Source organism: Coregonus clupeaformis, unplaced genomic scaffold (assembly GCF_020615455.1).
Source record: "Coregonus clupeaformis isolate EN_2021a unplaced genomic scaffold, ASM2061545v1 scaf0233, whole genome shotgun sequence".
NCBI lineage: Eukaryota > Metazoa > Chordata > Actinopteri > Salmoniformes > Salmonidae > Coregonus > Coregonus clupeaformis.
This window is the reverse complement of record NW_025533688.1, coordinates 126172-153313: the sequence shown is the minus strand read 5'-3', so window position 1 is coordinate 153313 and position 27142 is coordinate 126172. Positions and strand designations below refer to the sequence as shown.

The following is a 27142-nucleotide window of genomic DNA, read 5'->3' as shown; positions in this document are numbered from 1 at the left end:
TGGAAGTATAGATTAGCCAGAATTTTTTACCTGAGCATAACCCCAAAACTAAGGATTTATTTGCCAGTCCTACTCTATTGTTTATGATTCCTTATTGCAGAGTTATCCAATATCACTAAATGGCTTTCAGATAACACATTTTGTCTGCATCTTGGAAAAACAGAATCCATCTTATTTGGTTCCAGAGTAAAGGTTGCAAGGTCCCCTGGTTTTGGTGTGAAAGTGGGCAACTCAGTGGTCACACCAAAAACCTCAGTCAGCTACCTTGGGTGTGAATTGGATAGGTACCTGACTGCTGAGAATATGGCCCTATAGTTTATTTTTATTTTTATTATTATAATTTTTAAAAACGTTTAATCCTTTTTTCTCCCCAATTTCGTGATATCCAATTGGTAGTTACAGTCTTGTCCCATCGCTGCAACTCCCCTACGGACTCGGGAGAGGCGAAGGTCGAGAGCCATGCGTACTCTGAACGCGACCTTGCCAAGCCACACTGCTGGCCCTAAAGGTTTTAACAAAGATAAACCAAACATTTTAATTCCTAGCTTGGACATCAAAAAGTATTGATAGTGTAAGAGTCTATCTGGTAAGAACACCTTTTATTTACCGCTGTTGAGTGGAACAAACTATCACAGCAACTCAAAGCCATGTCGACCAGAACTTCATTTAGAAAGAATGTCTAAAGCTGGCTAATGATGGACCAATAGAATGGTTTATTTTCCATGTCAGTATGTAAGGCTCTAGACTATGATAATGTTCTCCTGTCCTTTGTTGTGTTATGTGGATCTTAGCCCTACTATGTTTAGAAAAACATTTAAGAGGACCACAATGGAAATACGTTTTCAATCTTATTTTTGTGTCATTCTCGATGATCGTAAATGCATTCTCCACATGTGTGGTTGTATTGTGTTTTAAACGGTCAAATAAATCTACCTAAGCGATCCTTAAGGTGGGGCGATGACGTCATCGGCCACTCCACAGTCGAGGAATGAGAGGTGGATACACTATACAAAGTGGAAGAGCCTCGGTGATATAGACCGATTCCATGTCCCACGATATAAAATCAAAGCAGACCAAATTAACATTCTAAATCTGTATTCGGGACATTTCAACTTTAGGCACACCTTTAAAGTGAATGTGATTCTCCAAGTCATTCAATCCATTTTCTCCCTCTTAATTCTGATCATTCTGTTACAATGAGCAGTAATCTATTATTTATTGTGGGATTAAATGGCATACTGTTCTATAAATGACTTAATTATGTAGCAAATAAAACACCTCAATCTAGATTCTGTCAGAGGGCGCAAGACGATCCATTCACCAGTAGGCCTATACATTATCAGGACATGACAGGCATAATCACCAGTGCTTTTAATAACAGATCACAAATATTTGGGGTTTTCAGAAGATGTATCTATAAGGCCTTAGTTTGCTTTGAAATAGATCCTAATTTCTAAAACCATTCATCTGATGAGGAAGAAAAGGGAGAAGCTGATAAATGTCCTTTCAACACGAAACTCCACAGCACTCGGAGTAAACACTCGGACCAGCACACAGTGGACATTACTTCTCTCATTATTTTGAACAACAAGATCAGGGGAGAGCGCGAACGCAGTCCCCCACTACCAGAAATTATGCAATCGAGATTTCCACATTTGGGAAATTCGCAGACGTCGAGTCTACAGTAGCGCAACGACTGTAGACAGTTACGCGTTCTGTTTGGTCTAGAGTCTACAGTCACTGTAGACTCTAGACCAATCAGAACGCGTAACTGTTTACAGTCGCTTGCGTCACTTGAAAAAAAATCTCATTAGCAGCCTCGCAAAAATCGCATTAGCCCCGTATTTGGACCCGACTTTCGCTCATTACTGGTCTAGTTTTTCTCTTGGATCGTCGAGACCCACTGTTACGATCTTGCTGAGTTTACTGTCACTGTCAGTTTTGTATGTCAATGAAGATGGCGAGCCCAGTAATCCGCGTAATCAACCCAGATGCCCCTCCATATCGTCAGCAGGCCGTATTGGTGGCGACAAAAGAGGCCCGTTACTATCGGGAGAAAAGGATGCTCTTTCCCAAACCTCCACAGGAGCTGCGGAACCAGGCTACAGCCTTGGCTCATGCAGAGAAGCTCCTTCGAGCGGAGGGTATCCACACTCCTTCGCGTCAGCTGTGCCTGGGAAAGCTGGTGATACCATTTGGCCAGTATGAAAACGCATCTTTTCACTGGCTTGTGGAAAACGATGTGGGCTACTTGAAGTAGTAAGTATATTATATTTAATACCATTGGAGGCAATGCATTTATTATACAATTTTAATGGCATGCTTATAATAAATGGCAGTATACTTGACAAGCACAGATCAGAGGAGACCACTCAACATAGGGAGGGAGAGAGAGTGAACCAGGGAGTGAAAGACTACCTCAATGAATATGCAGAGAGTTTCCCACAAGTCTGCATTCTCCTGGAGGCCAACATCGACAGGTGTATTTACGGTCAGAGAGGGTTTGAGGAAAGCACCTTTCAGGAGATGTGGACTCTCTACAGCAAGTACCCCACCCAAAAGGACAGGCCAGAGCTATTCAGTGAGGAGGAGAAGGAGATAATAAAGAAAGCATACAGTTCTGTGAGGAGGTGGCTGCACACACCAGTGACCCACATCACAAGTGTGCAGATGAAGCGGTTCAGGAAATATATTGTTGACAAGGAGCAAGTAAGTTGTATGTAATGGGAAGAGCAGAATAGCATGGTAAATTATTTTCATATTAGAGATATTTTAATCACTAAATGTTTTTGTTTGCTTTTGATAATTAAAAGCTGGTACATCATAAAATCTATATAGTTACAATAAATTTTGTTGTCCAGCAACCGCAGGCAAGCACCTCCAAGTGTGATCCTTCATCATGGCCAGGGGACGACAGTGAACTGTTAGCTGCAAGCCAGGCTGTTGAAGGTAGGGGAGTTACAGAGTAAACAGACATGAAACCGTAAAAAATTTAAAAATTATACAAAACAACTTTGTTTGGAAAATTCCCACAGACACAATCAAACAGTTCGAGCCCCCTGTCCGGCCCAAGCAGCCCGAGCCCCCTGTCCGGCCCAAGAAGCCCGAGCCCCCTGTCCGGCCCAAGAAGCCCGAGCCCCCTGTCCGGCCCAAGCAGCCCGAGCCCCCTGTCCGGCCCAAGAAGCCCGAGCCCCCTGTCCGGCCCAAGAAGCTTGAACCCGCTGTCCGGCCCAAGCAGCCCGAGCCCGCTGTCCGGCCCAAGAAGCCCGAGCCCGCTGTCCGGCCCAAGCAGCCCGAGCCCGCTGTCCGGCCCAAGAAGCCCGAGCCCGCTGTCCGGCCCAAGCAGCCCGAGCCCGCTGTCCGGCCCAAACAGCCCGAGCCCCCTGTCCGGCCCAAACAGCCCGAGCCCCCTGGCCAACTCACAGAGTCCCCGTCCACAGCACAGGATCATGAGGGTCAGCCTTTTCCCACGGAATCACCTCTGAGTGACTCCCCTGTAAGTAAAATTCACATTATATGCAAACAATGTCAAGGAGAACAATTTGTTTAACATGTTTTTTTTTTTTTTTTTTAATTGGTTGTATGTTTTGACATTCATTTGTACTAACCAAAGTAATGTAAAATAATAAGTAATAACTAAGTGTGTTTTGTATGTGTTGTGTGTTGCAGGTGGAGCTAGAGGGTTGGGTGCGTCTGTGGGAAAACCCCAATGGCATCCCATCTGCAGACATTTCCTGGCTCAAAGACCACAATGAAAGAGGGCTGTTCACACCCGTTCAAATCTATAAGGACAAAAGTGGTCTGTTCAGGAGGCGACGGGTGATGAAATCGGACCGCATGTGGTTTTACCCAGAAGAACCTCCCGGCTACGTCAGGGGTGCCCCGCCAACTCCACAACAGTTTTTTCGAGTCGTGTTTTTGTGTGGCGTCCTGTTGGAGTGTGGAGGTACTCCCTGAAGTGTCCTCGAGGGGATCAGTGTCTGGGTAGAGGACGGAACGTGCACCTCTACAAGTCTGGCTATCACCACCGGGTATAACTCACTTCACCTTTGTTAGAGTTTTTACATTAGTTTATTACTATGTATGTAAACATGCAAGACAAAAAAAGAGCACAGAAAGCCATATCCTGCTATTGGCCTTTTTTTAAATAAGATTTTCTCCCCATATGTACTTTAGGTACGTCACATCTGTGACGTGTCCACCTGGTACACCATGCTCACTGAGGTCCTGTGCTGTGGACCATGTAAAAGCGGCCAGAAGCGGAGAAGGTGGCACAATGGGTCGGTGGCTTGCGTGGGGTGCCGCTATTTTGTCCCAGCTTAGCGAGGCTCACCAAGCTATGTTCCCTGCCATCCTCACCAGCAAGTGAGTATACTGAACATAATGTGTGCGTTTGACAGACCTGGAAGTGTCACTCAAATCCACCTGAACATATTGATTGTGACTCTACTTATAGGCGTGGCGTGGATAGGACTGTTGTGCGCCTTCTGAGGGACCGGACGGAAGGGAACACCATGGTCAAGGTGTGGCGGCAGATACAGGAGAACCACGTTGAAGAGTACCTTCAGCGTAAGGACCTGTACACCACACTCCTCATGACTGTCGTGAAACCTGGAGGGATCGTTTCTGCACTAAGGCACACTTTCCAGGCTCCACCTCCTCCAAGAGAGCTCCCCTCCGCGCGGCTCCTGCGCCACGCCTTCCTGCTGGCGGAGGCCAACAACGTGCAGGATTACCGGAGCCAGATCCTCTCCACTTTTGGCACTGTGCTGAAAATGGATTCCACCAAGAAAGTATGTAAATCATGCAAAACGTCTTGCAGTATTGTTTGGTTTTTTATTAAGTTTTAAATTGAACCCATTTTCACATTGTTGTAAAGTGATTAAGAAAAATCACATATCAATAAAATCTAACAGGTTATCTCATTATGCACACCTGACATGTTTTAGGTGGTGAAGAAGCTGTCTGGGGAGGGTGGAGGCTCAGCTGAGTGGTTCACCAGCATCGGAAACGAGCACTCCCAGATAGTTTCATTTGTGCTGACCTGTGAGGAGTCCACAGAGAAGCTGAAACCGATGTGCCTTGGGGTCATGGAGAGGTTCCGGCTGGCCAATCAACCAGTCCCAAAAATGATATACGTGGACCGTGGGTGTTGCCGTGCGCAGGGCCCAACAGCGCTGGGGATTTTGTTCCAGCCTTGGGTGGACAACGGGATGGTTGTGCGTCTGGACATCTTTCACTGGATCCACCGGTTTGATGCAGCCATACGCACAGAGTCCCACTCAAGTATGCTGCATTCAAGTCTGCGCTAGCTGGGGGAGTGCTGGCCTATAACCGCTCAGACCTGGAGCTGCTCATCAAGGCCATGAGAGCCAAGGACCCGGCAACGCTGATGACTGTGTCAGATGAGGATATTGTCCGCCTCTACATTACCAGGGAGCACCTCAAACACCACGTGCGAAGGGTCACACTGGGAGCTCAGGAAACATTCCGGCTCATCCATCTGGCCATTGAGGAGCTGAAAGGTCCCGCAGGGCTGGACGAGAGCGGAGTGAGCCTTTTCAAAACACCTGGTATAAAAGACCTCATTCAAAAAAGTTATTACAACATTGATACGGATAGAGTTGCATACAAAGTGAACATAACTCACTGTATGCATGCATGTATGTATGTATTTACAGAGGCCATTGATGAGATGTGGGCAGGCCAGCAGCGACACCTGGAGTGCATCCAGGATCCACCAGACATGAACATGTATAGGGTGGCGCGTACCACAACCATTAACAATGTGGACCTACCCTACTACAAATGTCTGCGTGGAAGCAACAGCCTGGAAGGATTCCACAAAGCTCTGCCGAACATGATTCCAGGTACACAGGTGTATTCTCTATACTTGTAACAAATTAAATATGTGACCCTGTCATTAAGCAATAATGACAGGAGAGGGGGTGCGATTGTACTGAATATATCACAGCTGTGATTTGGATATAGCTTTAATACAACCATTCTACAATTGCCATTTATTAGTTAACAGTAATAAGCCACAACAGATTATGATTTGTTTCTTTTTTAATCATTTATTTTCCTCCGCCAACACAAAAAGATCTGCAACTGGACTTCGGACTTGACTTTTGCCAAGCAACACAAACAAAACATTTATTAGAACACCTGTAAAGCGGAGTGATACATGTAGTTAAAAGTCCCCGTGCAGTAACGCTCAATATAGGAACTCATGGAATGCCCATTGTCCAATCAAACTAATTAGTTGAAAAAGTGGAACTAACTGTTGTATAATACCTTCAATTTTGATTTTCAGGTCCCCACTGTGCAGCACGGCCCTATCAGGTTTACCTGATCAGTGGCATTGCACGGTGGAACTCTGACAGGAGCGGGGATGCCGTGTTTGGTGGCAAAGGACGGCACCACAGGACCTATTCGGCGCCGCTGATTGATCGCCTCAACGCTCGCTGTCAGCAGCTGTTCGGAGAGACTGTGGAGGAGAATTTCCGGGCCCCTGCTGATGTCTCTTCCAACGAGCTGCTCGGGTTGGAGTACCTGTTCAGCCAGAGCACGGGGGAATCTGGGCCCTTCTCTCTTCAGGACATTGTCAACGATGGACCTGGTCCAGAAGAGGAGGTGCTCCGACCTGGGCAGCCTGATCCAGATGACGCAGACGAGGCGTACCAGAGCGATGTGGAGGCACACGACCGTGCGCTGGATGCCGTCCTGCCCCACATCACACTCACCAGCGACGAAACCGCCACTGTTCACCCTCCGGCCTTTGTGAGTAGCCGTGTGTCTGCTAGAATGAAACACAATGCACCAGTTACTGAAAAAGACAACATATTTGAACTTACCACATTCATATGGCTTTTTCTTTTACAGGAGGATGCCTGCAGTCCAAACCCTCTTCCTGGCTTTCCTAAGTTGGAAATGTTCTGCTCTGTGCTGGTGGAGATTGGCCTGGCAGAAGAAAAGCTGTCACTCACCACCGAGCAGAGAAACCAGGTCCTTAAAGCCTGGAATGCCGTGGAGGAGCATGACAAGCAGCCACAAAAGTTCAACCAGTTGTACAGAACACACTGGGGCAACACCCTCTACTGCCGCACAAAAAGGGACGATCTTGTTGACGCTGCTCTGATACAGAGGGTAAAGATGGCCAAGCGCTACGCACCAGCGCAACAGGACATCAGTGCTCAGCACAACAGGCTGATGTACACGCTGGTGAAACTGTTGTGGTTGCGCTCACCTCAAGGCTCTCGCAACAGTCCTGTGAAGAGAACCCTCTTGAAGGCGTACGAGCGAGTCCAGCACCGGATTTTAGTGGAGGATCCAGTCCTGTGCAAAGCAGGCATTCCTCTACCCAAGATTAACAGCAAGACTGTGCAGGACTTTATCCGTCGCCAAGAGAGGCTCCTCAACTTGCACGCCACAAAACAGCCCTCCACCATCACTAAGACCACCTCCATCTCATCTGCAGACCTTCCACCAGCACCACATCAGCCTGCAGTCCTCCCTCCACCAGACTACCTGATGGAATATGTGCCCACACCCAGCACAGCAGGGACCAAGGTGTTAAAGGGAAGGACAGATATGATGGCACCACTCTCCCGGCCTCAGCCACCGATGCCACATTTGCTACTGCCACCACCAGTGAGAAAACCCAACGCCCCCTCTACCATCAACAGACCTGTGCCCTCCCTCTCTGCATCTACAGCAACCCCAGGAATTGCTGGCCCCTCCACATGGCCCATAATGCCTGCTAGTGAGGCAAATCCAGGGATTGATGGTCCACCTAAATCAGTCCCTCCAACTCTGCCCAAAATGCCTACTACAATTGGCACAGCACACAGTAGTAGTACTTCATTCTGGGCAAGAGCTACGCAATTCAAGCGGAAGCATAAGGAACACTCCTCAGAAGTAGGAGCCAAAGTGTCAAGGGTGCAAAATCTCCCTGTCTGTACACTCTGTGGCCAAACAACCCAGGGACATAAAAATACAAAAAAAAGAGTTTCTGCCCTACAAATATGATGTCCCCATCAAAAGGTCTGGACAACAAAGTGTACAGCAGCTACGAACACTTCACCTCTGTTGTTGACAAGTTGTAGTAATATAAATATGTTGTAATAAATCTGTAAATATGGGACGGTTGCATTGTACATATGGTAAATAGGCTTTGATTTTATGACATTTTATATTGTCTAACTTATATTGTCTACACTGTAGTGCTGTGTTTTTTATAAGTGTTCCCCAATATACATGCACTTTATTCATTAAAGTGGTCAGTGCTACAGTAACAGTTGTGGAATATCAATTAATGAATTGAACAATGGGGTTATATTTGTATGTATCAAAACATAAAGACACAGATAAAGTAACTGAGGTAAGGAAATGTGCCAATAGCACAATGAAATCAGATCATTTTGCACATATTTTAGTAGAAAAGGTAAAGCCACAAAACAACATTAAATTCCTTGGGAAAAAACTAAATAGGAGGCATGGAAGCAGTTATTGCCATCTATCAGTTCAATCTGTCCTGAAGTTCAATTAATTATGTTTAACTCACACACTGACAAACACCATATAATTAAAACTTCCAGCCAATCACGATCAGGGGCAATTCTCACACACTGACAAACACCATATAATTAAAACTTCCAGCCAATCACGATCGGGGGCAATTGCACTACTCTACGGCGCATGCCCATTCGCAGGGGTCAGCACAGCCGGAGTGCAATGGCTGAGCCTCACCCTGGGTGAACCGCCTTCTTGATCACGGTATCTCCCTTGCCAGGTAAGTATGAGTTGTACACGTTGCTAGAGGGGAACTCATTCCAGGGCAAAGGTTTTTGGCTGACGGTTACCACTTCGACTACTGATAATACCACATCATATTGACCAGGGTTTAATGACGTTTACGAATACAGTTACGGACAAAGCGGTGGAAAAGCGATCCATTTTGTTTAACTAGATTATATCACTGTCCGACTATTTTCCCACCATGCAACACGGTAGAAATTCTATTGACCGTTTTTTTTCTATCTGAACGTCCGTCTGATTACACAAAAGTAGGCGATGTACCAAAATGCTGAAACCACGTTTGTGCACACACAGCCAACCGAATGACACCAAATAGTTCTGGTGTTTTGTATCGTTTCCTCACGCTTGTTTTCTGCAGGAAACGTGACCTCGCATGTTGTGCCGTGCGTTAGAACAGCCCTTAGCCGTTGGCCATATACCACACCACCTCGGGGTTAATTCGATAACTGGATTTAGATTTAAAAAAGAGCTGGAATAAATGTACTCATATAATGCTGTCCCTCTATGAATGCGATTTTACTGCTAAGAAAAACATTCAAAATAGAAGTCCTTGTCAAACTTCCCGTTCCATGGCTACTACTACTTCCGGGTCAGCTTCGTTCCATGCAATGACATTGTACCAAACATTTACACAATCTATACGGGGAGTGTGTCTGTTCACGTTGTTGCTGTACATTTTTATGAAAGACAACGTTGACCGACATAGTTTTACAATATGACACCAATGTCGACGGGATTCACTGAAGAGCGACAGGGCAAAGCACAGGTAAACACATAAGCTGCTACAATAACTAGCTAAACTACCCAAGCTAGCCTGTCACTTGCAGTCTGTTAGCATGCTTACTGCTACCAGCAAGCTGCAGTTCGTGTAGGCTAGATAGCTAACGTTTTCGATGCGCTCGAATGCTTGACATTAAAGCAGGTTGCTTCAATGGATATGTGTTGATGAAATCAATGGAGGTTCGGTTTTGGGACAGCTAACCTGTGTGTGTGTGTGTGTGTGTGTGTGTGTGTGTGTGTGTGTGTGTGTGTGTGTATATAGAGTCCTGTAGGAATGGATTACATCCCCACAGAAGATGAGAGGAGAGTCTTCAGAGAATGCAACCAGGAGAGCTTCTTGTACAGATGTAAGTTACCATGGGTAACACAGACAGACAGACAAAATATCAATACATTTGACAGGAGCCTATATTTGATAGGAGTCAAGTTCACGTTCAAGATATCATTCATTCTAGGTGCAGGTATTGATGCATCGTGTGATTCTAACCTTGTTTCTCCCCTCCCTTCCTACAGCCGTGCCCTTCTCAGTGGTCAGCATGCTTGTCACTCAAGGCCTCATCCATAGAGGTAGGCCCACCTTCCATTTCCCTCATCACTATATCTGACTGTACATGTATGATCTTATATAGAATAGTAGCTTCCAGTTAGAGATACCTTAATGACAAGTGCCATCCGAGATGAAGGTGACGAGACAGCAGCCAAAAAGATGGAGGTGTTTGTTGCAGAGGGCTGCAGATGAAGAGACAGCAGCCAAAAAATGGAGGTGTTTGCTGCAGATGAAGAGACAGCAGCCAAAAAGATGGAGGTGTTTGCTGCAGAGGGCTGCAGATGAAGAGACAGCAGCCAAAAAGATGGAGGTGTTTGCTGCAGAGGGCTGCAGATGAAGGTGAAGAGACAGCAGCCAAAAAGATGGAGGTGTTTGCTGCAGAGGGCTGCAGATGAAGGTGAAGAGACAGCAGCCAAAAAGATGGAGGTGTTTGCTGCAGAGGGCTGCAGATGAAGGTGAAGAGACAGCAGCCAAAAAGATGGAAGTGTTTGCTGCAGATGAAGAGACAGCAGCCAAAAAAATGGAGGTGTTTGCTGCAGAGGGCTGCAGATGAAGGTGAAGAGACAGCAGACAAAAAGATGGAGGTGTTTGCTGCAGAGGGCTGCAGATGAAGAGACAGCAGCCAAAAAGATGGAGGTGTTTGCTGCAGAGGGCTGCAGGTGTTGCACTTTTGAGGAGTGTCTGCAACCCACCCGGTCGACACTTGCCTTTTCTTCCATGAATTGGACTAGTGGCATCAAGACTGACTCTCCTCTGTTCCTTCCTGTCTTAACCCTGGTGACATCAAGACTGACTCTCCTGTGTTCCTTCCTGTCTTAACCCTGGTGGCATTAATACTGACTCTCCTGTGTTCCTTCCTGTCTTAACCCTGGTGACATCAAGACTGACTCTCCTGTGTTCCTTCCTGTCTTAACCCTGGTGACATCAAGACTGACTCTCCTGTGTTCCTTCCTGTCTTAACCCTGGTGACATCAAGACTGACTCTCCTGTGTTCCTTCCTGTCTTAACCCTGGTGACATCAAGACTGACTCTCCTGTGTTCCTTCCTGTCTTAACCCTGGTGACATCAAGACTGACTCTCCTGTGTTCCTTCCTGTCTTAACCCTGGTGACCTCAAGACTGACTCTCCTGTGTTCCTTCCTGTCTTTTAGGAGCTCTGACGTCGTCGTCCAGGTTTGGATCCCTCCCTAAAGTGGCCTGTGAGTTCACTGAACACAGACGTGTGTGTTTGTGTATAAAGTGTGTGTGCGTTGTTATTATGAGAAGGTAACACAGTGTGTGTCCAGTTGCGGGGCTGTGTGGCTACCTGGCAGGGAAGATGTCGTACATGAAGCATTGTCAGGAGAAGTTCAAGAGGCTGGAGCACTCCCCTCTGGGAGAAGCACTGAGACAGAGGACCAGACCCAACGCACAGTCAGTAACACACACACACACACACACACACATTCTCTCACTCACACACTCTCTCACACACACACACTCTCCTCTTCTCTCAGGTCGTCTCAGGGCCCCCAGTCAGAGATGAGTGACCCCGACCAGGTGACCTTTGACCCCATGTTCCAGGCCTCTGACCCCCAGAGCCAGGTACACACACATTTAAATACTTTCCGAGTCCACCAATCAAATGTACATAACAAATGGATCCAAACATTTCTAAGGTCCCTGTATGCATGGCACTCAACAGTACAGAAAGCACCTCCTTCTCCAAACAGCTAGGCTGCCCACGACAGCTGAAACAGAGCAGTACCTAGCCAACTGCTTTCCTTCTCCATATAGCCCACGACAGCTGAAACAGAGCAGTACCTAGCCAACTGCTTTCCTTCTCCATATAGCCCACGACGGCTGAAACAGAGCAGTACCTAGCCAACTGCTTTCCTTCTCCATATAGCCCACGACGGCTGAAACAGAGCAGTACCTAGCCAACTGCTTTCCTTCTCCATATAGCCCACGACGGCTGAAACAGAGCAGTACCTAGCCAACTGCTTTCCTTCTCCAAATAGCTCACGACAGCTGAAACAGAGCAGTACCTAGCCAACTGCTTTCCTTCTCCATATAGCTCACGACAGCTGAAACAGAGCAGTACCTAGCCAACTGCTTTCCTTCTCCAAATAGCCCACGACAGCTGAAACAGAGCAGTACCTAGCCAACTGCTTTCCTTCTCCAAATAGCTCACGACGGCTGAAACAGAGCAGTACCTAGCCAACTGCTTTCCTTCTCCATATAGCCCACGACGGCTGAAACAGAGCAGTACCTAGCCAACTGCTTTCCTTCTCCATATAGCCCACGACAGCTGAAACAGAGCAGTACCTAGCCAACTGCTCTGCCAAAGTTGTTGTCACCTCCCCCTAGCCTGCCTAGCCCCCCTGGCCCCCCCACAACAACACTATATGGTGTATTTGACACACAGGAAAATACATAATCAAACCAGCTTCCTGTTACACAAGACTGTTTATGGATGTGTGCTGTTGGTCTCTCCTCGCTGGCTATCAGGTCGACAAGGCGGTCATGTCTAGCAATGTACAAATCCTTGTATGAACGGCAACCAATCACAACATGGGCAACGGACTCCGTAACATTTGACTGATGTAGAATACAAAATGGGTCATGGTTTGCAGGGTACCAGAGTGCTAGATTATATTTTTGTTGGTAGAGCTTGCAGCTTCGCCTTAACAGTAAAGGTGAGAATGTCCTCGCCAAATGGCAGCATTCTGGTACATGGAATGGGAGACAGAGAGGTCAGCACAGTCCAGAACAGTGAGTTTCCCCCTGCAGCCTCAGGCCAGTCCAGTTTCCCCCTGCAGCCTCAGGCCAGTCCAGTTTCCCCCTGCAGCCTCAGGCCAGTCCAGTTTCCCCTGCAGCCTCAGGCCAGTCCAGTTTCCCCCGGCAGCCTCAGGCCAGTCCAGTTTCCCCCTGCAGCCTCAGGCCAGTCCAGTTTCCCCCTGCAGCCTCAGGCCAGTCCAGTTTCCCCCCCTGCAGCCTCAGGCCAGTCCAGTTTCCCCCTGCAGCCTCAGGCCAGTCCAGTTTCCCCCTGCAGCCTCAGGCCAGTCCAGTTTCCCCCTGCAGCCTCAGGCCAGTCCAGTTTCCCCCTGCAGCCTCAGGCCAGTCCAGTTTCCCCCTGCAGCCTCAGGCCAGTCCAGTTTCCCCTGCAGCCTCAGGCCAGTCCAGTTTCCCCCTGCAGCCTCAGGCCAGTCCAGTTTCCCCTGCAGCCTCAGGCCAGTCCAGTTTCCCCCTGCAGCCTCAGGCCAGTCCAGTTTCCCCCTGCAGCCTCAGGCCAGTCCAGTGTTGCAGTAGCTGCATCCGTCTGATACTGAGGAGTGTTGTCCTGGATGCAGGATGAGATGGGTGACGGAAGCCTCCACAACACAACACCCGCAGTCACTGGCTCAGTTTGCATATCAGTCCGTGTCCACCTGAGCTCCACTCAGTACTACACCATGTGCTCTGTGTAAGTGTCCCGTTTGATTCTGTGTGTCAGGTCCCACCCGACGCCAGAGACTATGGATACAGTGACGCCCCCACCCCAGCAGCACAGACCAGCCGCACCGCTGCAGACATCGACTACAACATGCCAGGTAACCATGGCAGCAAGTAGGAACCTAACTCTGGATGGGAGTCTGTTTGATGACTAATGTGATGTAGTTGTTGAGTGGCTTCACTGCAAGTAGATTGTATGTTTTAAATATTCAATAAATATAAAAAATTTAAATTAAAAAAAAGTAGTAACCTAACTACAGCGTTAACCATGACAACCGCCACGGGATCCTCCTAGTTAACTGCCTGATTAACCTCAGTCTGACCCCTCCACCTCTCCTCCTGCAGCCCAACCTCTGAACTCTGACCTCTAACCTGTAATCTTGGACGTCTCTCCCCTGCAGCCCAGGGTCGTTTTTACTAGGAACCGAGCGGAGGGTGAAGTTGCCCCTAGACACTGATCTTAGGCCAGTTGCATAGGAAGTCCCACCCAGTTGACTACTTTAGAATTGTCCTCAATGACAATGTCCATGTTTAAACAAGTTATTTCCAAGTAGATATCTATCTACACTGAACAAAAATAAACGTAACATGCAACAATTTCTCAAATTTGACTGAGTTACAGTTCATATAAGGAAATCGGTCAAATGAAATAAATGTATTAGGCCCTAATCTATGGATTTCACATGACTGGGAATACAGATATGCATATGTTGGTCACAGATACCTTACAAAAAAAGATAGGGGCGTGGATCAGAAAACCAGTCCGTATCTGGTGTGACCACCATTTGCCTCATGCAGCGCGACACATCTCCTTCGCATAGAGTTGATCAGGCTGTTGATTGTGGCCTGTGGAATGTTGTCCCACACCTCTTCAATGGCTGTGTCGAAGTTGTTGGATATTGGCGGGAACTGGAACACCACGGTGTTGTATACGTCGATCCAGAGCATCCCAAACATGCTCAATGGGTGACATGTCTGGTGAGTATGCAGATTATGGAACTGGGAAATTTTTCAGATTCCAAGAATTCTGTACAGATCCTTGCGACATGGGGCCGTGCATTATCATGCTGAAACATGAATGTGATTGCGGCGGATGAATGGCCTCAGGATCTCGTCACGGTATCTCTGTGCGTTCAAATTGCCATCGATAAAATGCAATTGTGTTCGTTGTCCGTAGCTTATGCCTGCCCATACCGTAACCCCACCGTCACCACGGGGCACTCTATTCACAACAGCAACCTGCTCCCCCACGTGACTCCATCTGCCCGGTTCAGTTGAAACTGAGATTCATCCGTGAAGAGCACACTTCCCCAGTGTGCCAGTGGCCATTTTGAAGGTGAGCATTTTCCCACAGAAGTCGGTTACGACACCCAACTGCAGTCAGGTCAAGTCCCTGGTGAGGACGACGAGCACGCAGATGAGCTTCCCTGAGACGTTTTCTGACAGTTTGTGCAGAAATGATTCGGTTGTGAAAACCCACAGTTTCATCGGCTGTCCGGGTGGCTGGTCTCAGAAAACCCTGCAGGTGAAGAAGCCGGATGTGGAGTTCCTGGGTTGGCGTGGTTACACGTGGTCTGCGGTTGTGAGGCCGGTTGGACGTACTGCCAATTTCTCTAAAGCGGCTTATGGTAGGGAAATGAAATTTCAATTCTCTGGCAACAAGCTCTGGTGGACATTCCTGCAGTCAGCATGCTAATTGCACGCTGCCTCAAAACTGGAGACATCTGTGGCATTGTGTTGTGTGACAAAACTGCACATTTTACTTGTCCTTTTATTGTCCCCAGCACAAGTTGCACATGTGTAATGAGCATGCTGTTTAATCAGCTTCTTGATATGCCTCACCTGTCAGGTGGATGGATTATCTTGGCAAAGGGGAAATGCTCACTAACAGGGATGTAAACAAATTTGTGCACAACATGAGAGAAATAAGCTTTTTGTGCGTATGGAACATTTCTGGGATATTTTATTTCAGCTCATGAATCATGGGACCAACACTTTACATGTTGCGTGTTATATTTTTGTTCAGTATATCTGCACCTAGGGAAAACTTCACCCCGGAGCAAACTGTGGGGCCTACCTGAATTTGTCCAATAAAGTGCTTGTGTTCTTTTTCCTGACCCGTCACCTCTGACCTCTGCCCCCTCCAGCCCAGTCGTTCCTGGATGACGAGGAACCCAGGAGGAAGCCCATCATGTACGAGCACCTGAGGAACAAGAACCGAGAGAACTATGAGGTCACGCTTACCCAGAAGGCTGAGACGCTGCTCAAACCAGAGCCTGGCCGGCAAGAGAGGACCGCCCCCAAGATGGACGGTGAGTCAGTGACTGTGTCCCAAATGGCCCGCTATTCCCTACATAGTGCACTACTTTAGACTAGAGAATGGCACCCTATTCACTATATAGTGCACTACTTTAGACCAGAGAATGGCCCGCTATTCCCTACATAGTGCACTACTTTAGACCAGAGAATGGCACCCTATTCACTATATAGTGCACTACTTTAGACCAGAGAATGGCACCCTATTCCCTATATAGTGCACTACTTTAGACCAGAGAATGGCACCCTATTCCCTATATAGTGCACTACTTTAGACCAGAGAATGGCTCCCTATTCCCTATATAGTGCACTACTTTAGACCAGAGAATGGCACCCTATTCCCTATATAGTGCACTACTTTAGACCAGAGAATGGCACCCTATTCCCTCTATAGTGCACTACTTTAGACCAGAGAATGCCACCCTATTACCTACATAGTGCACTACTTTAGACCAGAGAATGGCACCCTATTCCCTATATAGTGCACTACTTTAGACCAGAGAATGGCACCCTATTCCCTCTATAGTGCACTACTTTAGACCAGAGAATGCCACCCTATTCCCTACATAGTGCACTACTTTAGACCAGAGAATGGCACCCTATTCCCTATATAGTGCACTACTTTAGACCAGAGAATGGCACCCTATTCCCTATATAGTGCACTACTTTAGACCAGAGAATGGCACCCTATTCCCTCTATAGTGCACTACTTTAGACCAGAGAATGCCACCCTATTCCCTACATAGTGCACTACTTTAGACCAGAGAATGGCACCCTATTCCCTATATAGTGCACTACTTTAGACCAGAGAATGGCACCCTATTCCCTCTATAGTGCACTACTTTAGACCAGAGAATGGCACCCTATTCCCTCTATAGTGCACTACTTTAGACCAGATAATGGCTCCCTATTCCCTATATAGTGCACTACTTTAGACCAGAGAATGGCACCCTATTCCCTATATAGTGCACTACTTTAGACCAGAGAATGGCACCCTATTCCCTCTATAGTGCACTACTTTAGACCAGAGAATGCCACCCTATTCCCTACATAGTGCACTACTTTAGACCAGAGAATGGCACCCTATTCCCTATATAGTGCACTACTTTAGACCAGAGAATGGCACCCTATTCCCTACATAGTGCACTACTTTAGACCAGAGAATGCACCCTATTCCCTATATAGTGCACTACTTTAGACCAGAGAATGGCACCCTATTCCCTATATAGTGCACTACTTTAGACCAGAGAATGGCCCCCTATTCCCTATATAGTGCACTACTTTAGACCAGAGAATGGCACCCTATTCCCTACATAGTGCACTACTTTAGACCAGAGAATGGCACCCTGTTCCCTATATAGTGCACTACTTTAGACCAGAGAATGGCACCCTGTTCCCTATATAGTGCACTACTTTAGACCAGAGAATGGCACCCTATTCCCTACATAGTACACTACTTTAGACCAGAGCCTATAGGCTTCTGTGTGCCATTTGACGCAGCCTCTGTGCCCATGTTCAGATACTTGTCTGTGCGAGAACAGAATGTTTCCCAGTATGTGTATTATTATTATTATTATAATATTTTAAATGCCATTCCGGCTTTTCATCTAGTATGAATTGGCTGCACGTTATTGAGAAAGAGAAGTCTTCAGACCCACTTGTCTGACAACAGCTGATAATCAAGCCAATAGGGTCATGTTCATTAGGCGTTACTGAGGAAGAGAAGTCTTCAACAGCTGATAATCAAGCCAATAGGGTCATGTTCATTAAGGGTGCAACGTTTCCAGAGAGGAGAAAATAATAATGTTGTTCATCGTCCCTTCATCCTCTCCTCTATTCTCTGCTCCTTTCATTCTTTCAGCGGGGAAGAAGAATGTCTACGGAGACAGCTGGGAGGAGGAGTGAGTCTCTCCATCCCACCTCGTCATCTGTTATCACTGGCAGTGCTGATTGCGCAACGATACCTACAAAACCCCATGTGGTTGCTTTGCTATGATTTAGGTCTCAATTTATTAAATGGGAGAATCTCAATTGCTTTTCCTTGTTTCCTCTCTCCTCGTCTTCTCAAAACCCATTGGATGAGAAGGTCAGAGGGCAGGCAGGTAGCCTAGTGGTTAAGAGCGTTGGGCCAGTAACCGAAAGGTGAAAAATCTGTCTGTGCCCTTTAGCAAGGCATTTAACCCTAATTGCTCCTGTAAGTTGCTCTGGATAAGAGTCTGCTAAATTACTAATGTTTTTTTATTTATTTTTATTAGGGACCTGCCGAATGCGAGGAATTAAGGAAATGCAATTGAGATTCTCCCATTGTCTGTCTGATTCTGTCTTTTGAAAACATGTCAATAAACCCAATAGGTTTTCAGAATGCGTAATGTTGTCTTTGCGTGTCTTGTCTGTTGCAATCATAGAGAATGATAGAGGCCTCTAGTGGCCAAAAGGCCGTATTAGCATGGCGAGAGGCATTGAGGGCTTCCACCATTTTAATACAGTCAACTGGGTGGGACTTCCAACTTCGTTAGCTGATACCTCCTGGTGACCCTGTTGTCGTCATGTCCAACGTCATCAGGAGTGATCAGCCAATCGTGAAGAAAATGTACTACTTAAATTGAGATTGCCTCAATGGTGCTGCCACAGACGCAAAAATGGCACACATACAAAAGGTAAGTCATCTATCTCTGTGTTTGCAATCTGCCGACCTAGGGTCAATAAACAGTATGGATTGGAATGTGTCGTTTTTTAAAATGCACACAGCTTAGTAGCTACAACTAATGAAAAACAATTGTTTTCCCATAGACGGTTGCTTCATATGATAAAGCTTTAGAGGTATGGACAGACGGAAGAGGTTTAGCTCATGTGTGATCATCATGGCACACTGGTACAGTCACAAGCAGGCCTAATCATCTCAACTCTGAATCACATGTCTGTTCTTTACTGCAACTATAAATCAATTACAAATAGCTACATACCTTAACCAAAAACATACGATAGCTAGCTACTCTTAGATACATATGTTGAGAGCAAATATTGATATGTAGAACAGAATGCCATTTGGAATACACAGAATAAATACATTCTGTGGAATTCCTAAATCGACGAGGCAAGAACGTCTCTCCCCCTTCCGGTTTTGGCGGGGCACTGCGGCGGATGTTGACATTCTGTTTTGGAGACCCACCACCAGAGCTAGCTAGCGAGCTTTCGTCGTTGCCGGATACTTTTTTGTTTGGTTGTTGTCCGACGTTTTTTTAAATCGTTTTCAAATAGGGAAGCATCCACTCCCTAAAGACGGCACCGTGTCTCTCCCGGCTCCTCACCGGGGAAGCGCGAGGCCGAGTCGTGCGATGATGGAGGACTTCGACGAGATCTACGAGGAGGAGGAAGAGGAAGAGGACGAGGAGAGGGCCGCTGAGGAGCAGCTGCTAAAGTACGCTCCAGACCCGGTGGTCGTCCGAGGATCTGGCCACGTCACTGTGTAAGCAACCGGCAAGGCTCGCGGGGGGGTTGGGAAAGACCGAAGCACCCGTAGGTAGCTAACGTTAGTTGTCATAAAGTAACGATTAGCTAAGCGCTATGTAGCTAGCTAGTAAACGAAAGTACACTACGAACCCCGTTTGGCATTAACTAGCTTGTTAGCAGAAAGCTAGCTTGTTAGCTAACATAATCAGGTCGGTGTATTTACGATAACATGGCCAGCCTATTAGTCTGTCAACTTAGATACTAACTAGCTACCTTTAAAACAAAATGACTAAACATCGTAACTACCTGGTTAGCTAAATATACTTTCCGTATGTGGTCTAGTAAAATAGTTAAAATATAACGTCACTCAAGGGGTTATGAGGCTAACTAGTGACAGTGTGTGTGCATCAAATAATGCATTTACTTGCCATGTTCTTGTCCCCGAAGGTTTGGACTCAGTAACAAGTTTGAGTCAGAGTTCCCATCGGCACTTACAGGGAAGGTGAGTCCACGAAAGCACATACATGTTCTGTAAAGTAAGCATTTCACGGTAAGGTGTATTTGACAAATAAAAACATTGATTTGATTTAAAGCTGCCATTTTCGACATGTGCCCCTCAGAGGTTTAATGATTTGCAGGTGGTCAGGGCAGTTGCCAGGTGTGCATCAACCATGATTGTATATTTTTTTTGTATTGGGATAGTGTTGCGGTGCCATTCTCTAGAAACAACTATCATACCCGGCAACCCTGCATTTCCAGCTAGCTACTAACTCTGAGAGAATACCTTACAAAAGGCAATTTTACAGTATTGTAACTTTGTAGTATTGTATATGCAACTTTAACTTATAAAGAGTCACCTGAATTCATTGGAACAACATTATGTTTATTAGGACGTAATATCGACTCCCCCGAGACAGCTAACAATCTTTCTTGGAAACGTTGATAGTGTGCAGGTCTCCCCACCAGAATCTTCTGGGTTCGATTCCACCCTCGGACAAGCTCACTCTCCCTACCCGTTTCAGTACATTTCATGTTGAATTATGAATAATTAATCTGATGTTAGTATTTCCCCCGTGGTTGTCCTGTGTTCCTAGGTGGCGCCAGAGGAGTTCAAGGCCAGTATGAACCACGTTAACGGCTGTCTGAAGAAGACGCTGCCAGTGAACGTGCGGTGGCTGCTGTGTGGCTGTCTCTGCTGTTGCTGTACACTGGGCTTCAGTCTCTGGCCCGTCATCTGTCTGAGCAAGAGGGTGAGACACACACTGAGACATATACATACACACACACTGAGATATATATATATATATATATACACACACACTGATATATATATATATATATATATATATATATATATATATATCACACACACTGAGACATACACACTGAGATATATATACATGCACACACACTGAGATATATATATATAACACACACTGAGACATACACACTGAGATATATACACACTGAGATATATATATATACACACACTGAGATGCACACACTGATATATATACACACTGAGATATATATATATATATAACACACACTGAGATATATACATACACACATGCACACAGTGAGATACAGTTGAAGTCGGAAGTTTACATACACTTAGGTTGGAGACATTAAAACTCGTTTTTCAACCACTCCACAAATTTCTTGTTAAACTCGCTCAGGAAGGAGATGCGTTCTGTCTCCTAGAGATGAACGTACTTTGGTGCGAAAAGTGCAAATCAATCCCAGAACAACAGCAAAGGACCTTGTGAAGATGCTGGAGGAAACCGGTACAAAAGTATCTATATCCACAGTAAAACAAGTCCTATATCGACATAACCTGAAAGGCTGCTCAGCAAGGAAGAAGCCACTGCTCCAAAACCGCCATAAAAAAGCCAGACAACTGTTTGCAACTGCACATGGGGACAAAGGTCGTACTTTTTGGAGAAATGTCCTCTGGTCTGATGAAACAAAAATAGAACCGTTTGGCCATAATGGCCATCGTTATGTTTGGAGAAAAAAGGGGGTGCTTGCAAGCCGAAGAACACCATCCCAACTGTAAAGCACGGGGGTGGCAGCATCATGCTGTGGGGGTGCTTTGCTGCAGGAGGGACTGGTGCACTTCACAAAATAGATGGCATCATGAGGAAGGAAAATTATGTGGATATATTGAAGCAACATCTCAAGACATCAGTCAGGAAGTTAAAGCTTGGTCGCAAATGGGTCTTCCTAATGGACAATGACCCCAAGCATACTTCCAAAGTTGTGGCAAAATGGCTTAAGGACAAAGTCAAGGTATTGGAGTGGCCATCGCAAAGCCCTGACCTCAATCCTATAGAAAATGTGTGGGCAGAACTGAAAAAGCGTGTGCGAGCAAGGAGGCCTACAAACCTGACTCAGTTACACTAGTTCTGTCAGGAGGAATGGGCCAAAATTCACCCAACTTATTGTGGGAAGCTTGTGGAAGGCTACCCGACACGTTTGACCCAAGTTAAACAATTTAAAGGCAATGCTATCAAATACTCATCGAGTGTATGTAAACTTCTGACCCACTGGGAATGTGATGAAAGAAATAAAAGCTGAAATACATTAATTCTCTCTACTATTATTCTGACATTACACATTCTTAAAATAAAGTGGTGATCCTAACTGACCTAAGACAGGGAATTTTTACTAGGATTAAATGTCAGGAATTGTGAAAAACTGAGTTTAAATATATTTGGCTAAGGTGTATGTAAACTTACGACTTCAACTGTGTGTGTATATGTGTGTATATGTATATATATATATATATATATATATATATACACACTCACACACTGAGATATATATCTATATAGATATATACACACACACAGAGCTCATATATATATATATATATACACTGCTCAAAAAAATAAAGGGAACACTTAAACAACACAATGTAACTCCAAGTCAATCACACTTCTGTGAAATCAAACTGTCCACTTAGGAAGCAACACTGATTGACAATACATTTCACATGCTGTTGTGCAAATGGAATAGACAACAGGTGGAAATTATAGGCAATTAGCAAGACACCCCCCAATAAAGGACTGGTTTTGCAGGTGGTGACCACAGACCACTTCTCAGTTCCTATGCTTCCTGGCTGATGTTTTGGTCACTTTTGAATGCTGACGGTGCTTTCACCCTAGTGGTAGCATGAGACGGAGTCTACAACCCACGCAAGTGGCTCAGGTAGTGCAGCTCATCCAGGATGGCACATCAATGCGAGCAGTGGCAAGAAGGTTTGCTGTGTCTGTCAGCGTAGTGTCCAGAGCATGGAGGCACTACCAGGAGACAGGCCAGTACATCAGGAGACGTGGAGGAGGCCGTAGGAGGGCAACAACCCAGCAGCAGGACTGCTACCTCCGCCTTTTTTGCAAGGAGGAGCAGGAGGAGCACTGCCAGAGCCCTGCAAAATGACCTCCAGCAGGCCACAAATGTGCATGTCTGCTCAAACGGTCAGAAACAGACTCCATGAGGGTGGTATTGCTTACAGGCCAACACCATGCAGGACGTTTGCCATTTGCCAGAGAACACCAAGATTGGCAAATTCGCCACTGGCGCCCTGTGCTCTTCACAGATGAAAGCAGGTTCACGCTGAGCTCGTGACAGACGTGACAGAGTCTGGAGACGCCGTGGAGAACGTTCTGCTGCCTGCAACATCCTCCAGCATGACCGGTTTGGCGGTGGGTCAGTCATGGTGTGGGGTGGCATTTCTTTGGGGGGCCGCACAGCCCTCCATGTGCTCGCCAGAGGTAGCCTGACTGCCATTAGGTACCGAGATGAGATCCTCAGACCCCTTGTGAGACCATATGCTGGTGCGGTTGGCCCTTGGTTCCTCCTAATGCAAGACAATGCTAGACCTCATGTGGCTGGAGTGTGTCAGCAGTTCCTGCAAGAGGAAGGCATTGATGCTATGGACTGGCCTGCCCGTTCCCCAGACCTGAATCCAATTGAGCACATCTGGGACATCATGTCTCGCTCCATCCACCAACGCCACGTTGCACCACAGACTGTCCAGGAGTTGGCGGATGCTTTAGTCCAGGTCTGGGAGGAGATCCCTCAGGAGACCATCCGCCACCTCATCAGGAGCATGCCCAGGCATTGTAGGGAGGTCATACAGGCACGTGGAGGCCACACACACTACTGAGCCTCATTTTGACTTGTTTTAAGGACATTACATCAAAGTTGGATCAGCCTGTAGTGTGGTTTTCCACTTTAATTTTGAGGGTGACTCCAAATCCAGACCTCCATGGGTTGATACATTTTTGTGTGATTTTGTTGTCAGCACATTCAACTATGTAAAGAAAAAAGTATTTAATAAGAATTCAGATCTAGGATGTGTTATTTTAGTGTTCCCTTAATTTTTTTGAGCAGTGTATATACACACTGAGACACACACACACACACACTCACACCCACTGAGAGATATATATATATATATATAACACACACACACACACACACACACAGACATGCGTGCCCTGACACTCACACAGACAGATACACACAGACCTTACTCAAGGTTACCCGTCTCTCTCTCCTCCACAGACAGATACACACAGACCATACTCAAGGTTACCCGTCTCTCTCTCCTCCACAGACAGATACACACAGACCATACTCAAGGTTACCCGTCTCTCTCTCCTCCACAGACAGATAGACACAGACCATACTCAAGGTTACCCGTCTCTCTCTCCTCCACAGACAGATAGACACAGACCATACTCAAGGTTACCCGTCTCTCTCTCCTCCACAGACAGATAGACACAGACCATACTCAAGGTTACCCGTCTCTCTCTCCTCCACAGACAGATAGACACAGACCATACTCAAGGTTACCCGTCTCTCTCTCCTCCACAGACAGATACACACAGACCATACTCAAGGTTACCCGTCTCTCTCTCCTCCACAGACAGATACACACAGACCATACTCAAGGTTACCCGTCTCTCTCTCCTCCACAGACACAGAGATCCATGGAGAAGCTGTTGGAGTGGGAGAACAGCCGACTGTACCACAAGGTGTGTTGGCAGGGGGGGGGGGGTGGAGGGGGAGAACAGCCGACTGTACCACAAGGTGTGTTGGCGGGGGGGGGGGGTGGAGTGGGAGAACAGCCGACTGTACCACAAGGTGTGTTGGCGGGGGGAGGGGGGTGGAGTGGGAGAACAGCCGACTGTACCACAAGGTGTGTTGGCAGGGGAGGGGGGGTGGAGTGGGAGAACAGCCGACTGTACCACAAGGTGTGTTGGCGGGGGAGGGGGGTGGAGTGGGAGAACAGCCGACTGTACCACAAGGTGTGTTGGCAGGGGGAGGGGGGTGGAGTGGGAGAACAGCCGACTGTACCACAAGGTGTGTTGGCGGGGGAGGGGGGTGGAGTGGGAGAACAGCCGACTGTACCACAAGGTGTGTTGGCGGGGGGAGGGGGGTGGAGTGGGAGAACAGCCGACTGTACCACAAGGTGTGTTGGCGGGGGAGGGGGGTGGAGTGGGAGAACAGCCGACTGTACCACAAGGTGTGTTGGCGGGGGAGGGGGGGTGGAGTGGGAGAACAGCCGACTGTACCACAAGGTGTGTTGGCGGGGGGGAGGGGGGGGTGGAGAGGTAGTTAAGTTTGACTAATCTCTCTCTGTCTCTCTCTGTCTCTCTCTCGTCTCTCTCTGTGTCTCTCTGTGTCTCTCTGTGTCTCTCTCTGTCTCTCTCCTCTCTCTTGTCTCTCTCTCTCTTGTCTCTCTCTCTCTCTCTCTTGTCTCTCTCTCTCTCTCTCTCTCTCTGTCTCTCTCTCTCTCTCTGTCTCTCTGTCTCTCTGTCTCTCTGTCTCTCTCTCTCTCTCTCTCTCGTGTCTCTCTCTCTCTGTGTCTCTCTCTCTCTCTCTCTCTCTCTCTCTCTCTGTGTCTCTCTCTCTGTGTCTCTCTCTCTCTCTCTCTGTGTCTCTCTCTCTCTCTCTCTCTGTCTCTCTGTCTCTCTCTCTCTCTCTCTGTGTCTCTCTCTCTGTCTCTCTCTCTCTCTCTCTGTCTCTCTCTCTGTGTCTCTCTCTCTCTCTCTCTCTCTCTGTGTCTCTCTCTCTGTGTCTCTCTCTCTCTCTCTCTCTCTCTCTCTCTGTGTCTCTCTCTCTCTCTGTCTCTCTGTCTCTCTCTCTCTCTCTCTCTCTCTCTGTGTCTCTCTCTCTCTCTGTGTCTCTCTCTCTCTCTCTCTCTCTCTCTCTCTCTCTCTCTCTCTCTCTCTCAGCTGTGTCTACATTGGAGGCTGAGCAAGAGGAAGTGTGAAACCAACAACATGATGGAATATGTGAGTATCATGTACACACACAGAAACATGATGGGGTACTTGAGTAACACACACACTTTGAATAACCTCTGTCTCGCTCTCTCTCTCTTCCCCGTCAGGTAATCCTGATAGAGTTCCTACCCAAGATCCCCATCCTCAGACCGGACTAGCCCTCCGTGGGCTCCACCCACATCCTCCCATGGTGCCTCTCTTCACTTGGCTCAGTCACCTATCCAAAATGGCCCCCTCTTTCCTCCCCTAACCAGCCACATACCCATGAAACTACACCACCATTTTGTGTTTACTGGGTATCGTCTGACTTCTCTATATACCCAGAAAACACCTGTTTACACCCTAAAGGCCCTCCCCCTTCTCTGATATCAACCTTTGACCCCTGACCTATTGACTGTCACCGGTTTGTGGGTGGTCATTGGGAGACCCAGCTCAGAAAGGTGTTAACGGAACCATAGAACTGTGGAATTGGAGAACGTGGACTCCTAGCTCTGGACCTGCAATGATGAACCCCTCCTCCTCACACCCCTTCCCTGTACACGAGGCACAATCTTTAATCAGATTTATACCCCCTTATATTGTTCCCCAACCTGAACTATGAGACACTCCGTGCTGTTCTAGAACCTCTATGGAACCGCTGAGGTAACAATCAAATGGATTAGCTACGGAACTTCTACAGAACATTAACAGAACTTCTATAGAACATTGACAGAACTTCAATGGATTAGCTATGGAACTCTGACAGAACATCATTAGAACAGCTATGGAACTCCAACGGAACATTGGTAGAACAGTTGTGGAACTTGCAGCATCATCAGCCTTTGACTAGTCAAGTGTATCAGTAGAAAGAACAGCCAAACTAAACACAGAGGCTACGTCTGAAATGGTACCCTATTCCCTAACAGGGCTCTGGCCAAAAGTATGGCGCTATCTAGGGAATAGACTGCTATTTCAGATGGAAGCCCTAGACTCCCCTATCTCCTCCCAATAGGGTGTCATTTCAGATGGAAGCCCTAGACTCCCCTATCTCCTCCCAATAGGGTGTCATTTCAGATGGAAGCCCTAGACTCTCCTATCTCCTCCCAATGGGGTGTCATTTCAGATGGAAGCCCTAGACTCCCCTATCTCCTCCCAATGGGTGTCATTTCAGATGGAAGCCCTAGACTCTCCTATCTCCTCCCAATGGGTGTCATTTCAGATGGAAGCCCTAGACTCTCCTATCTCCTCCCAATGGGGTGTCATTTCAGATGGAAGCCCTAGACTCTCCTATCTCCTCCCAATAGGGTGTCATTTCAGATGGAAGCCCTAGACTCCCCTATCTCCTCCCAATAGGGTGTCATTTCAGATGGAAGCCCTAGACTCCCCTATCTCCTCCCAATAGGGTGTCATTTCAGATGGAAGCCCTAGACTCCCCTATCTCCTCCCAAGAGGGTGTCATTTCAGATGGAAGCCTTAGA

The 27142-nt window shown here is 47.0% G+C and overlaps 4 protein-coding genes, 1 non-coding gene and 1 pseudogene across 7 annotated transcripts; 4 read left to right on the top strand and 2 right to left on the bottom strand.

Annotated features, from left to right (window-relative positions):
• Positions 1–1594: 1594 nt before the first annotated feature.
• Positions 1595–1765, bottom strand: LOC121561166. The gene has a single exon (XR_005999156.1). It is a non-coding gene; the product is annotated as a U1 spliceosomal RNA (small nuclear RNA).
• A 137-nt stretch (positions 1766–1902) lies between these two features.
• On the top strand, positions 1903–3957 carry LOC121540693 (IgA FC receptor-like). Its single transcript, XM_045214318.1, has 5 exons — positions 1903–2259; positions 2340–2709; positions 2862–2949; positions 3036–3496; positions 3670–3957. The coding sequence occupies exons 1-5, from the start codon at positions 1946–1948 to the stop codon at positions 3955–3957; spliced, it is 1521 nt and encodes a 506-aa protein (XP_045070253.1). The 5' UTR covers positions 1903–1945.
• A 319-nt stretch (positions 3958–4276) lies between these two features.
• LOC121540088 lies at positions 4277–8378 on the top strand. The gene is made up of 7 exons (XM_045214317.1): positions 4277–4365; positions 4457–4793; positions 4950–5149; positions 5263–5573; positions 5682–5870; positions 6317–6783; positions 6886–8378. Exons 1-7 carry the CDS (start codon positions 4277–4279, stop codon positions 8029–8031), a joined length of 2739 nt encoding a protein of 912 aa, XP_045070252.1. The 3' UTR covers positions 8032–8378.
• A 296-nt stretch (positions 8379–8674) lies between these two features.
• Positions 8675–8802, bottom strand: LOC123484219 (annotated as a pseudogene).
• Positions 8711–18305, top strand: LOC121561152 (OCIA domain-containing protein 1). Of its 2 annotated transcripts, none has more exons than XM_045214306.1 (9): positions 8711–8794; positions 9863–9947; positions 10114–10167; positions 11298–11345; positions 11433–11559; positions 11643–11730; positions 13622–13718; positions 15768–15932; positions 17798–18305. In XM_045214306.1, exons 2-9 carry the CDS (start codon positions 9875–9877, stop codon positions 17839–17841), a joined length of 696 nt encoding a protein of 231 aa, XP_045070241.1. In that variant the 5' UTR covers positions 8711–8794; positions 9863–9874; the 3' UTR covers positions 17842–18305. The 2 variants fall into 2 exon arrangements, with proteins under 2 accessions (XP_045070241.1, XP_041729727.2); XM_041873793.2 differs by lacking the exon at positions 8711–8794 and adding an exon at positions 9384–9586.
• A 115-nt stretch (positions 18306–18420) lies between these two features.
• On the top strand, positions 18421–26808 carry chic2 (cysteine-rich hydrophobic domain 2). Of its 2 annotated transcripts, XM_041873788.2 has the most exons (7): positions 18421–18593; positions 19195–19402; positions 19834–19888; positions 20481–20636; positions 24375–24431; positions 25635–25694; positions 25793–26808. In XM_041873788.2, the coding sequence occupies exons 2-7, from the start codon at positions 19272–19274 to the stop codon at positions 25841–25843; spliced, it is 510 nt and encodes a 169-aa protein (XP_041729722.2). In that variant the 5' UTR covers positions 18421–18593; positions 19195–19271; the 3' UTR covers positions 25844–26808. The 2 variants fall into 2 exon arrangements, with proteins under 2 accessions (XP_041729722.2, XP_045070248.1); XM_045214313.1 differs by lacking the exon at positions 18421–18593 and having other exon boundaries at positions 19076–19402.
• The last annotated feature ends 334 nt before the right edge of the window (positions 26809–27142 follow it).